At 40.3% G+C, this 15078-nt stretch overlaps 1 protein-coding gene across 4 annotated transcripts in view; it reads right to left on the bottom strand.

The window, feature by feature from the left end:
- Positions 1–15078, bottom strand: part of ptprua (protein tyrosine phosphatase receptor type Ua) — a 389498-nt gene that overhangs the window by 85706 nt on the left and 288714 nt on the right. For 2 of the 4 annotated variants that reach the window (XM_028461775.1, XM_028461776.1), the window contains exons 14-15: positions 3400–3538; positions 970–999 (exon numbers count right to left, since the gene is read on the bottom strand). In XM_028461775.1, the coding sequence (XP_028317576.1) occupies positions 970–999; positions 3400–3538 (169 nt within the window). The remainder of the gene's footprint in view (positions 1–969; positions 1000–3399; positions 3539–15078) is intronic. The other 2 variants (XM_028461777.1, XM_028461778.1) reach the window with 1 other exon arrangement.

The raw sequence follows: 15078 nt of genomic DNA, 5'->3' as shown, positions 1-15078 counted from the left end.
AAAGAGAGGAAATGACAACTGGACTCGAGGAGGGAAATCTGAGGATCTAAGGGCTACAAGTTTGGAATGGGATGAGGGTGACAGTGAGATATGGTGATAGCCAAAGAGTGTTGAGGGAGGGGGTGGTGGGGGTGGAGCCTTGGAGCAATGATCAGTTCAACTCAGGCCCCGTCCACATGGAGACAAGTTTTAATGTAAACGGTCAAGTTTTCTATCGTTTACGCTTTGCGTCCACAAGGCAACGATTTGGAAGACGAATACGTTAACTTCTGAAAACGGGTCTCAGAGTGAGAAGGTCTGAACGCCACCCACTGAGGCGCCGTGCGGACAGCGTATACGCCATCGCATGCGCTACCCCCCACAACAACAACAGTAACCATGGCAACAAAGCAGTAGCTCCGAATTGTCGTCGGTCCACAAGCAAATCTCCTGTCATGTTTTTGTCTCCAACTCTTTCCTTTTCTTCCGTATGTCCTTGTTTTTTTCTAACATGAGTTTTATGTGCATTCTCAGGTGTCTTCTTCTTCTTCCTCTGTATTTACAGCAGAGTAGACGCCACAAGGCGTACTACTGCCCTCTACTGCCCTCTATTGTAACGACTAGATCCTCCCGTATGTTCCAGTGTCATGCAGGAACTGCAGCACAGCCTTAAAAATCATCTGGTGGTTCTTTTTATGACCAAAGGAAGAAAAAATAGAAAAAAGCTCCACTCCTAATCCAGACATGCTTGCAAATAGATGCTGTATTTCTGTGGCAACATTACAGGGCCACAAAAAGGCCTGGTATGTTTACTACAGCTTTTCTGCCTTTTCATGTGGACGCACACATAATTACCCATTTTAGGGGAAAACGCTTTTGTTTTGTCTCCGTGTGAACAGGGCCTCAAGTTAACCAAGGAAGGAAGGGCAGGCAAAGGGGAAAGGTGAGAGCGTTGGGTTGGGGAGGAGGATGGAGAGAGGAGTCACTTACGGGTAGTAAGGGTAAGAATAGAAGTCCCTTCTGATTAGCATGGAAGGGAAGGGTCGAGAGAGAGAGAGAGAGAGAGAGAGAGAGAGAGAGAGAGGAGAAAACAGAGGTGACAATGGCTTCTTCAGATGACTTTTAGAAACGCTAAATGAAGATGCTCAAATGTGTCCCAATGATCCTGGCTGAGCTCAGATCAGCACAAGTACAAACTCTCACATTAGAGCCTTTGTCCAAGGACTTTCTGAATGAAGTTCATTCAACCTTTTCAATCAAATCAAAAACCAAAGTGTTTTAATGGACAGAAACACTTTTGGACTGTGAAGAAATATTAGTGGTATTAATGAAAACATATTTTATTTTTTATCAGATAGAGACACAAAGACATAGTGTAGGAGTAGAGATCAATACAACAAGATAATTTGCTTGGAAGAAAAAAATGTAAAACGTAAAATAATAAATCGCGGAAGAAGCTTTATTATTAAGTAGAATGAAAATCCTATTTTGGTGAACAGATTCCTAGTTTTGTTTCTGGGGTTTACGCAGCAACACACTGAACCCCCTACGATGCAGGGAGAATGTGAAATTCCAGTAAGGATTGCACAACACACCAACACATCCTGCACAGTGTGGACCATGTGCCAGCTAATAACCCACAGATCTGCTGCTGCTGCTGCTTTCTATTGTGTCGGAGAGTGAATCTTATCAGCCACTGGTTTCTCCCAGACTTCCCCATTTATTTACCCTCTATTCACTGTGCTGAGAGAATTCCATCAGGCAGAGGAGTTTCTCTTAATCCCTGAACAAAATACAGAAAATAAAGCAAAAGTCAACCTTCCTAACCAATTACTGGCTCATCCAGTGGCACCTCACAGCTGCACGCCTCATGTGAGCACTGGGAGAACGTACCGCTTGATTGAATATTCCCAGCGTCCTACAATGATGAGCAAAAGAGGAATAATATACACCAGTGGTTCTCAAACGTATGTAGCTCAAGTACCCCAGTTCTCTTATTTCTGAATCCAAATACCTCTTTATCCCACTAATATTTTGCTTAGAAAACTAAAAACAACTCTATCAATCAATAATTTCTGGCAACCCCAAATACATTTGTTCCTATTTTTTCTAGACATTTAATTCCTTTCTATTTTTAGGCCGGGCTACCAGACTCTAAATGCCACTCACTTTGTTGTTCTTCTTCTTGTGTACACTAGTTAAAATCACTACATCTCTGTTATTCATGAATGGATCAGACTGAAATGTGGTAGATATAATCTATAGATGTGTACGCATCAACGCCCGGAGCCCAATTTTTGATTTGGGGCCCCAAGAAAAGAAAAAAAAATGAAAGTCAATTTCTCATTTATTTGCAAGTCAAATATTACGGTTGGTGGTACCAAATCATTGGCACATACCAATATATAAATGGGGCCCATTACCCTGTACACGTCACGGGGGCGACAGGGGGGCAGCATTTTTCAAATGACTACTCCTCCGTTAGTTCTTGTTAAATCGGAATGCAGTTTGGTATGAATACTCTATGAAAGAATATGATGAGACACTCAGCGGAGCCTTTTTGTTTTTAAATTGGGGCCCGGGGACCCACTCCCCATTTCTGGTAGTTTCTAAATTAATGGGAACATTGTCGTGTGATATATCGTTTCAAAGGTAATTCAACGTAGATTATGATTATGCCACACACAATTAAATTAGGGGCCCGAGGGCCCCTTTTTTTCTGCAATTTCAATGAAAGTCATTTTCTCATTTATTTGTGAGTCAAATATTGCGATATTTTTTTTTTCTTTTACTGAATTTTAGTTGAGCTAGATTCACAAAGTAAAATGATGACCCCATTTAAACTCCAGACGACCCCACATAGGGTCCCGACCCTAAGGTTGAAAAACCATGATTCAGTGGCTCCTGAATACATTTATTTGTGTTTGTTCTTTTTTTTTTTTTTATCATTTCTGGTTATCTCACGCCTAGAGAGGAACCAAGACTGACACTTTATTTGTTATTTTCCTCTCTCTCTCTCTCTCTCTGTCTCTCTCTCTCTCTCAAGTACCCCCTGTAGTGCCATTGCGTACCCCTAGGGGTACACATACCCCCATTTGACAAACACTGGTCTACAGCGATGCAGGTAGTTTCCAGGTGGAGAGCAGCAGCAGCAGCAGCAGGATTACGTTTGAATGCATCCAGCCGACACACAGACCTTGAAATGAAAAGATGAGATGAAACACAAAAGCGTGGCTGAGGCAGCAGAGGGAGCGGTCTCGGATTAATGCTCTGCCATTCCGCTAACCCTCGTTATAATTCACTGTCATTGCCAAAACACTTGGTGTCGAGTGGGATGGAGATGTATTCACTCCATCAGCAGAAAAAGAGGCCCCCACATAGAAACAGAGTGTGAAGTGAACCCTCTAACCCGCCTCTTACCCCTTCTTGATGATGATGACTATGGCTCCCAATAGCAGGATGAGGACCACCAGGCCACCAACGCAGGCCCCCAGGATCAGACCCATGTCCTCGGCATGCTGGGAAACCTCCAGGGCCCTCTTGGAGTCTTTGCAGGCGGCTGCACAACACGCATAACAAGAGGAGGAAGGAAGGGCCATTAGGAGATTAAACAGAGATGTTTCATCAATCAAGTCATTAATTATTCTCTACTGTAGGGAAATCAGTTTGTCTGTAGTTTATCATAGGACATTATAAATAATAATACAAAAAAAACATTTGCTGTTAGTGTACATTTATTTTTTTATTGATTTCAATGAAGCACCGCTACCCATAGTTCCACTAATGAACTGTTGCCATGGTGATTATAAGAAGCATGGAACAGTTAGCTGAGCGTTCGCTAGCTGGCGCCGAAAAGTTCACCCAAAAAAATAATTAAAAAGCCAGAATGAAGAACAGGAAGTAGTTTACACCTGTTCAGCCCGTGACCCCCAAAATGAAAGTTCCAGAGAGCGGGGACCCCCACTGTAGCTGACGGTGGTTGAACACTGACATGAACATCAAAGAACAGTCGTGCAGACACTACCATCTATAAAGGGGAATAAAGGGGGGAGATTTTTGGGGTCCATCCAACCAAGTCAGTAAAAAGATGGTTGGGGTGGGGTAATGTATTTTAAAAAGTAGGAACAATTGGTTTAAACTGGCAAAATAATGGGCATGACAAATTGTGAATGTGTTTAAATTTGCCAAAATAAGCATGAAAAATGGTGAAAAGAGGCTAAAAGTGACAATGATGGGTCAACACGTGGAAAAGTGGTAGAAAAAGTTTAAAAGGGCAGAACATTTCTTGAAGGCATCTGGTGACCAAAATGGGGTCCTAACCCAAGGGTGAGAACCCCTGCTATAGATTAATACAGTCCATCCATTCATCCAACTAAATATGTTGTGACTATACCAGTACTGAATGTGTGTAAAGTCATTGTTAGCTAGCAGCTACGTATGTAGCTTGGAACGGCCTTGATATATCACAGAATGTCTTATTATAACTCTTTACAGATGGCTTTCTTTTAAGTAGCTAAAAACTGCTTGTTAAAGATCACTGTGGAGTAATGTGAGTGTGGGGGCTCGTCCTGAACGCTGCACGCTGGCAGAATGAGGATGCACAGTCTGTGGTGTGCTGGCCAACCCTGGAGAAGGTACAGAAGCTGTTAGAGGTCAGCATAGATCCAGCTGGAGCTTTCACACCAGCGTTTCCAGCTGGAGCACTCACTCAGCCAGCTGATTGCTATGCAAAGAGCTGCACAGCACCTAATCACTGGAAAACGGTGGTGGAATAAAGAGCTCAGCACACGCTATCAGGAGGCTTTGAAGACTGCGTCAGTGAAATGACACCATCAATGCTTCCAAAGGAAAGAGAAACATGGCAAATATGCTTATCACACTTAGCCGGCACACACTCTGCCTTTCACCTAAATGTCACATTTGTGTACGAGATTTTTCCAGATGAAACCTGGGAATCTTTGTAACCCCTCACTGTGTTTTATCCAAAGGTAGATTGGAATGATCTGATAAAAATAAAGTATAGTATACTTATCAATTCTTTTCTGCTTCTCGTGAAGGCGGTTGAATTTTCTTCTCCCACTCTCCTCCCTATCTGACCTTGCTGCCAGCTGCCTGCTTGTTATGTCTGCTGTCTGTGCTATTAGGAGACTCTCTCCGTATTCATCCAAAACCGAAACTCTGGAATTGGTCAGCTGGTCACTTAGTGCTATTGATCAAATTTTGTCAATGAGAAGACCAGGCCGAGGTGAGCTTGCGTGTCCTGATGGAACATTTCCAGCCAGATACACGATAAATTCCTTGGACCAGTGGAAGGTCGTGTGCTTGGCTTTCTTCTCCATTGAGGACATCAAGGACATCTACATAACTGGAATCATGGTAGCAGGGATGCTGCTAATTGGAGATGGCAGCTATCTGATCTATCATAAAATCTGTATTACGTTGGCAGCTGTTTTAGGAAGACTGCCACTCATCACTGAAGGTTTGGGCAGGACACTGAACTCTCACACTATCATGATGATTGATGAACAAACTGAAAAGTAAGCAGGAGGCTACTTTGGAGCGTTTGCATGCTATCAAATTGATCTTGGAAAGAATGGAGAGGATGTCTTGGTCAATTGCTGTTTGATGCCCCAATATGGGATTACTGTTAGCAGGACTCCAAGGCTACTGGAAAGAATGCTAACCTGTAACAAAAGCAACTAATTAGCACCGATTGGCCTCTCCCAACATGCCAGCTCAAGGATGTGTTCAATTTCACCAGGGATGTTTACAGATCTGACTCTCTGTCATCACCCCCCCCCCCCCCCCCCTTCCTATCCCCAACTGCCAGCTGAACTCTGGGCTCTGAACCATAACATCTGACTGTATCAGAGGAGAGCAAAACTTATTGAGTCTACGCCTTCTCTGCTTTGGTTTTCGCCGGCCCTCTAATCCAGCTCATGGAAGTGTGGAGAAGTGCCCAGTGGCTGCATGCTGCGCCCCCCCCAGCTGCTGGATATCCTCTCCCCCCTCTTCACCCAGCCCCAGTCCCCCTACCCCATGCCCCCCGCCCCACGACCGACCCCCACCTGCCCACGTGCTATGTTTTGTTTGTGACTGTGTGCTATCTAACTGTGTTTTTTGGAGCCGAGATTTTTTTTTTCCTGGTTCTGCACTTTGTTCTCCTTTAGAAAATTCAGTTCAGAATCTGCTTTTTTCCCCTCATCACTCCTTATGTTGTTTTCCCATTTTTCATCTTAAAACGGCGCGCCTCCAATGCCCTTGGCGACTCACTGTTCTCCTGTTCTTGTGTCCCATGTTATTTGTGACTGTTCTTGCATGTTCTCTTTAGACGGGATGATAATGAAATGTTCTGTAAAGCACTTTGTGGTTTTTACCTGTGAAAAACTGGGTGTCATTTTGTCGTCATAAACATCTGCTCTACTCTGTTCCAGGGGGTTTCTGCTAACCGCTCTCCTTGCTTTAGCCTTTAGCTAGAGCTTATGGAAGTGCTCTCCCGGCCTCCAAACTTTCCACGCAAGCCCGCTGAAGAGGCAAGAAGGTGACGTAACAGACCCATACCACCATATATAAGATTGCATTCAATAAATCATTCTTTTTGAATAAAGCAGTCCAGACTGGAATGTTTTTATTCTTTACCTACATCTCTACCTAAAGGACTTCATTATCTCTGTTTATCGGGAATATTCTATCATAAAAAACACCACAGTCTGTGTACAATGTGTACATTGATGTTGCCTTTTGCATGTTGTCCAGTTTAATTTGAGCACTTTGATGCTTTTCTTCCATTTGCTTGACAAGATGCATCCCATCATTGTCAAAATAAGAGACAGTATGAGTGCATGTATGGCTTCAAATCTTAAATTAAATACATCGAGCGAGGAGCACGAGCGTCACTCAGCCACACACAATTCATGTTCTTACATCATCTAATTAAGGTCAGTAAAAAATAAATAAATAATGAATGTTCAGCAATGGGATTTTATCCATTCAGAGAAGTTGAGTTCTATGACTCTTCATTCTTCATTTGTTTAACACTATGGAGTAAATCCACATTGAATCAGGCTAAGTGGCTTCTGTAGCATGTATACTCCACGGCACTAATTCCATGTGAACAGAATGAGTCATATTACACCCTATTCAGCCATAGGTTGCTTTAACTTCTGTTTTAACACAGCACTAAAGCTAGCGCTAATTCATTTGTGCTGCTACTGTTTATGCTAATTTCTGTGTGGGGATGGTTACTGGCAACAAACCAGAACACCTACACACACACACACCCACACACACATGTTTCGTGCATTGGAGAATAATGTGCGTCATGCATGGATCACAAATTTATATCTGCACGAGGGAAAACACTAAATAACAAAGTATATCAGTAATGTTATGACATCACAGGGCATAAACTAAACATTAAATAATGCATGGCAATATTTGCTTTGCAAAGTGGTTGTGAGTGTGTGCAAATCACCTATTTATTTTTTAGGTGTGCATGTAAATATAGTACCACGTACACAGATCACTCGGCAAATCAGAAGAGAGATTACTCCAGAGTGGACTTGTTAAAACACACAACTGCAATTGGGTTTCTGATGAAACAAAGCTGGGTTTATGATGTGTTTGGACTGATTGTCAGTCAGACCTGGCAACCCGCAGAGCAGTACACAAGCTAAATGTTGTTTAAAGGGGCAATATATAGTGATATACATTCATTTAGACTCATTCAGAGAGCAAAGTTAAAAAGTTCTGTTTCCTCCTTCCTTTGTTATTCAACATTTTAAAAAAAGTCAGCTCCAAACGGGCCAGTTGGATTTTTGGGCCCAATATTACGTCTTTAGGTGAAAACTCCTCCTCTGACAATTGTGGCTCCTCCTCCCCTATAAGAATGCGGAGCTCCTCCCTCTATAACTACATCATAATTACAGTATTACAGTTAATATCACAATAGTTCACTTTTAGTAGCCCGTTACACCTTGTATCTCCTTTATGGGATGATCTGACGTGTTTGCGACCCAATGCAACACAACGGTCAGACCAAACAATGGACTATCGTCTTAAATGGACTATTCCTGTGGTCAGACGATTAAGGAGGAGAAGGAAGACTCTTAATAATTTACTGTTCATGTCACTGCTGTGATAAACACACACGCTGAAGCAGAGTATGTGTTTATGTGTGTGTTTATGTGTTTAAGAGCACTCTGAAAGTTACTTTCAGAGGCTAAAACTCTAGAAAACAGGTGAGTTTGAGAAAATAAACCTCAAATACTATGTTGTTGGAGTTCTTAGTACAAATGGAGATGGGTGAAAAATAGCAAAATACTGGACCATTAATAGCCCCGGTTTGTATCAGATAACTAAGGTTAATATCCTCTCCCATGCTGGACAGAAACAACAACTAATAATAATAATAAAAATAAGAATAAGAATAAGAATAATTTCCTAAAACAAATAGAAATAATTCCAGAAAGGTCATTTTGTTTTCTTTTTGATTAATATGTGATGGTTTTTTGTTTATTCAGACAAACTTTTTCCAGTAAATTTGCTTTGATCTCCTGACATGTTTCGACTGTCAACTATCAGTCTTCCTCAGAGACATCTGCGGATCGCTTTGATGTGTCCTCATGAGTGGTTTCTAGGCTGTTGGAGAAGAGAGTCCCAGGTGTGGAGAATAAAAATGTTCCTTCATCCCTGTTAATGTTCATTCTCCCACACCTGGGTCTTTCTTTGCCAGAGGGGGGCGTGGCCAACCTGAAAAACTATCAAGTTGGTCACGCCCAGAAACAACTCATGAGGACACATCAAAGCAATCAGCAGACACCTCTGAGGGGTATTCCATAAAGCGTGTTATGTTCAAACCCTCAAATGAGGGAAACTCTGAGTATCTCATTCCTAAACGCGAGGTATGTTCTTCTCTGAGAATGTTACCATGGCAACATTGTCCGTGAACTAAACCTGGTCGCTGGCAGGTTTTATCAAAGAACCCTGGGTTTCTACCTGGCTCCGCCCACCTGAACACCGTTTCTTAACACTTTAATAAACCTTAACACTTTTCTCTGAAACACATTAGTAACATCACACACCACCGACGTGTTCACATCATTACTAATGTTGTGTTGATTTAAGTTTTTTTTTTTTGTTTTTGTGCAAACGGTAGTTTTCTTATAACATTGTGGATATAGATCATTAAGTGAAAAACACTGAGAGGTTGATCTACATTAAAACATCTACTGACGTCTGTAGTAAAGTTCACTGAATACAAACCTGTGGATAATATAAAGGAGGGAGATGATCATTTAAATTAATCCACTTTTAAGGCTCGACTGTTGTTTTATTTTGTTATACAGTTAAATCTGTAGATCACATCTCTTTTGAAGATATGATGATGCAGTGAATTGTGACACTGCTCTTGAAAGTGATGGGTCGTGGGTTCGCATCCCGCTTCAGTATTTTTTTATGACATTTTTTTAGGACGTTGAGATGACTCTGGCGACAATATTACATTAAAAACGGAATATAAATGATTAGATATCAAGCGGCATTTACTGTCTTTATATCCAGTGTAACAGGAGGACTCTCTATGCAGACATCCTATGCTGCTGACACGTCTCCTCAGACACATTTTTATTCATATTATTCACCGCTCGTCACGTCACTGAAGCAATAAAGTGATGAAGTGAACAAAAAGTGTGACTAATTACGGGTGATTTAAGCCACTATAGTCACTTGAAGACTGAACCAACCTTTAGAACAGGCTCATATTCATCAAACACCGGCTTATTTATTACGCTGAATAAATCTATTTTCCGGGGTGGTTGCCATGGCAGCTCGACTCATCTTCGATCCATTGATGATGGCTTTTTATCGCGCGCGTGCACGTAAGTAACCCAAGGTTTACATACTCAGGGTTGATTAACCCACTTCATACCAGCTGTAATGGAATCAGATACCCAGAGTTTCCCATCACGGGGTTTGTTGACCCAGAGTTTATGGATAAACTCAGAGTTTGTTAACCTTCCTTTATGGAATACACCTCTGAGGAAGACTGATAATGGACAGTCAAAACATGTCAGGAGGTCAAAGTCGAATAAAAGAAAACCTTAACACATTATAAATATAAGTAACAAACAACATATATAGAGCAAAATCTTTCATATTCCTCAGTCCTGTTTTATGCAGCGGGTACTAGCATTAATCTGTGTTTGTGTGACACACTAGGAATAGAACAATGTAGCGTTCCCTGGTTGTCAGAACAAAAATAGAAGATGTTTGTTGTTGTTGTTGATGACTTATTATTAAGTATCCTACGTCATGAAAATCTACGACAAATGAAATGGAGCTTCACTCCAGGGTTGGGGTCAATTACATTTTTCAGTTACAATTATGTTTTCAATAACCCATGTTCAATTACAATTCAGTGACCAGCATTTTTTCCCAATTACAACTACATTACAATAATTTTTCATCAGAAATCCATCCCACATCACCCCCATTCTTTCTACTCTGTACTGGCTTCCAGTTAACTTTCGAATAGAAAACAAAATCTTAGTTCTTACTTCCTGAGCGTTACATGGCCAGACCCCTCAATAATACACAGACTTGTTGAACCCTTACACTTCAGGGCGCAGTCTTCGGTCTTCAGATCAGGGTCTCCTAAAGATTCCAAAGCTAAATTTAAAACCCAGACTCTGGAATAACCTGCACCAATACCCATTCTCTCAGGGAGCGCAACTGTGTGGTCACTTTAAGAAACTGTTGAAATACTTTGCTTTTCAGAAAAGCTTTTAGTTAACTGGATTTTAATTATTATCATCCTTTTATGATGATGATCTTATGATGTATATGCACCCATGTTTTATTATTCTATTATGATGTTGCACTTGTATTTTCACCACAGCTCTATACAGCACTTTGTGATTTTATCTGCAAAAAAGCGCTTTATAAATAAATGACATACTTATACACACACAGAGTGAAAGAGAGAGAACGCTGATGAAACATTCCAGATAAAGTAAAAATCAGTTGGTTTATGATAGAAATAAATAGTATAATGTTGCCAAATAATCACATTACGTTTGTTCAGAAGCGATCGTGTCAATGTAATTGCAGCTGAGGCGATGGTGCACGGGAAGCGGACGGATCCAGTAAAAAGTGACCATAAAAGGCTGTTAAATGGACTGATTTGCAGACGTGGGACAGTGAGGAAGAGACTTCATGTAGAGATGGAAACTCATCCGTTGAAACTGATGAGAATACGTGGAAATACACGGAAACCTTTGGTAACAGGAGTACAGCAGCCCTCCTACCTGCCCGTTCATAACAAGTAGTTCTAAACATCTACAGACTAAATGCTTTTAGGTTTTCTTTCGTTTATACTCTGGGTTTTTCTATCAGATGTGTATAAATATCTGGCCATCGGGCCAGGAGCACACATCAGATGACCACTTGTTTTTCAGGAATACTGCATGTGTCCCACAATCGTTCACCTGTACTTAAAGTGAGTTTCCTTAAATAGCGACGGCGTCCTCAGGTGACAAGCTTTCTATATACGAGCCTTAACAGCGGTTCATTTCAGTCAATGTGACATATGTAAACAACATGGTTTCTGCACCGTGTATGTCTGCGCACGTCAGTCACGTGTCTCACGTTTGTCCACATTAAAATGAGTCTATAGCCAGCTCTAATGATTATTCTACAAGAACACGTAAAAAAATAAAAAATGAAACAAATCACAATTTTTTTTGATGCACAGAGCACATTTCCTCTCATCACACCGCGCTATACGTGTAAAATTTATAGCACATCGCGATGCATTGGTTAAATTATGTCCTGCAACATTATGTCCAATCACAGAGCAGTTAGCAACTTTATGCTACACAATAACTACATCAAACTTTTAATAGGTTTTGAATGTATTCAACATCTGATGCAGATGTTTAATGCCTAAAGCTAATTAGCATTTGAATGCTTTTCTGACGACATGCTAACAAGATAAACCAATGAGTCATTTGTCATTTCATATCGCAGGTACCCATCTATAATGGTGTGGACATCGCCCCAACGCTTTTCACACAGGAATTAGTGGCTCAACACTAATTAAAGACAGTTTGAAAGCCCACTGGTTCAGCACATATGGTGACAGAATAATTGTTGTCCTCTAAACAGCTGCTAGCGCTGATTGAGTGCATATTCACACCTTTAAAAGAAATACAAATAAAGTGCCATTGGTTTCTACAGCTGTTTTTATAATGATGATTCATTAAGATAAGCATATGGCAATTAAAACGCTTCAATCTCAAAACGGTAGAAACTGTATTGATATTTACACCTGTCAAACTGCAACCAATCACACGGAGGCACTTTAGGTGATTGCTCCCAACGCTGAAATATTAAACTTTAACATCAAAATACCCCTTTATATGTGGGCGTCGCCATTTAGGACATTTTAGCCAATCAGCACTCACATGTCAAGTTGTCATAACGTCAGGGCTACTCTTCATATTTCTGGTCCCAATGTTATTTTATGGTAAAACAGAATTTCAATCTGACGTTATTTGGGTTTGATCGTGTATCCAGATTTGGGGGCGGGACAAAAAGTTCAGTCTTAATGCAAAACGAGTCTAACCAAACCATAAATAAAATCACTATCCCAGAGCAAACAAACTGTCAATTTTATGCAAAAATTGCAAATTTCATGTTAAACAACTAGTATAACGGTGTGACTTATAGCCTGGAAAATATGGCCGCATATGGCCACATATGGCCCTCACTCTAATTTTATACAGCCCCCGACATGAATGCACAAAAATTATTCCAAGCACACAAAACAAAAGGAAAAAGGATCTATAAGGATGACAAATTACACAATAACTCAAAAAAAAATTACAAAACTACTCCAAAGTACACAACACGACAACAACACAACACAAAAGAGAACAATAGATAAAATGACATAGAAATGTACACATTGACGCAAACAAAACAAAACAAAATGACAAAGATCTACATAAAATGACTTAAAAACACACAAGGCGAGAACAAAATAGCAGAAAATAACACCAAAAACAAACAAAAACTCTCAAAACGTCACCAAAAATACACATGAAAACACAAGTATGTTTTTTTTCTGTAATTAATTGATCTCAATTAACACGTTAAAGTCCCAGCCCTACTTTAAAAGATATGTATTATTTTGAATTGCTAATACTAGAGATATAGATATCTAAAATTACTCCCAATTTCCAGTAAATTCTAATAAATTATTTCTATGAAAAATGTATATTTTTGATTATTCCCCAAATTTCCAAGCGTAAGTTTCCCATGGCATCCAATGACAGGATACACACATCTATCTATAAAGCAAGGAATCTCTGTCTGTGTCTGTGGCTGAAATATCTCTGTGGTTCAGGGACAGATAAAGCTGAGACTTTCAACATGGCTGCTGCTTGTTTCAATGGTGTGCATCCTTGGATTTGTTTGGAAGCCCCACCCCCACACCTCACTGTAGAGCTAGGACACCTCTTAAAAGCAGTGATAAGTGGCATCGACGGACTCAGTGACAGCCCTAGCTCTCCACAGTGATGATGTCATCCCTATGTTCCAATCTTAATTGATGATGTCATTAGTCCTACCTCTACAGTGATGATGTGATCAGAACATTAGAACATTGGTCCTACCTCTACAGTGATGATGTCATCAGTTAGAACATTAGAACATTAGTCCTACCTCTACAGTGATGATGTCATCAGAACATTAAGAACATTCTCTACAGTGATGATGTCATCAGTTAGAACATTAGAACATTAGTCCTACCTCTACAGTGATGATGTCATCAGAACATTAGAAATTCTCTACAGTGATGATGTCATCAGAACATTTGACATTAGTCCTACCTCTACAGTGATGATGTCATCAGAACATTAGAACATTTTCTACAGTGATGATGTCATCAGTTAGAACATTAGAACATTTAGTCCTACCTCTACAGTGATGATGTCATCAGTTAGAACATTAAAACATTAGTCCTACCTCTACAGTGATGATGTCATCAGAACATTAGTCCTACCTCTACAGTGATGTCATCAGAACATTAGAACATTAGTCATACCTCTACAGTGATGATGTCATCAGTTAGAACATTAGTCCTACCTCTACAGTGATGATGTCATCAGTTAGAACATTAGAACATTAGTCCTACCTCTACAGTGATGATGTCCATCAGAACATTAGAACATTAGCCCTACCTCTTACAATGATGATGTCATCAGTTAGAACATTAGTCCTACCTCTACAGTGATGATGTCATCAGAACATTAGTCCTACCTCTACAGTGATGATGTCATCAGTTAGAACATTAGTCCTACCTCTACAATGATGATGTCATCAGTTAGAACATTGGTCCTACCTCTACAGTGATGATGTCATCAGAACATTAGTCCTACCTCTACAGTGATGATGTCATCAGTTAGAACATTAGTCCTACCTCTACAATGATGATGTCATCAGTTAGAACATTAGAACATTAGTCCTACCTCTACAGTGATGATGTCATCAGTTAGAACATTAGAACATTTAGTCCTACCTCTACAATGATGATGTCATCAGTTAGAACATTAGTCCTACCTCTACAGTGATTGATGTCATCAGTTAGAACATTAGTCCTACCTCTACAATGATGATGTCATCAGTTAGAACATTAGTCCTACCTCTACAGTGATGATGTCATCAGTTAGAACATTCGTCCTACCTCTACAGTGATGATGTCATCAGTTAGAACATAGAACATTAGTAACACCTCTACAGTGATGATTCATCAATACCTCTACAGTGATGAAGTTCCACCCTCAAACAACCTCAGTTTGGCGAGCCATGAAAAAGCTGCTTCCCCTCCCACTTTTCTATAGCATTACATACAGTATGTTTATAGTTTGTTTCCCAGTACAGGTACTTCGTACGGGCACTGCACTAGTAAATTTAAAATAACTGTTCACACGGGCATATTGATGAAGGTTGAATTGAGGTAAAGCAAAAATACTGAATAAGGGCTTTTCTTCAGTGCACTGAAAAGAAGAAAATGAGATGAAGTGATGCTAAAAAGGA

Source organism: Gouania willdenowi, chromosome 11 (genome assembly GCF_900634775.1).
Source record: "Gouania willdenowi chromosome 11, fGouWil2.1, whole genome shotgun sequence".
Lineage (NCBI taxonomy): Eukaryota > Metazoa > Chordata > Actinopteri > Blenniiformes > Gobiesocidae > Gouania > Gouania willdenowi.
Note: the sequence above shows the minus strand (reverse complement) of the source record. Positions and strands in the feature narration are given on the sequence as shown.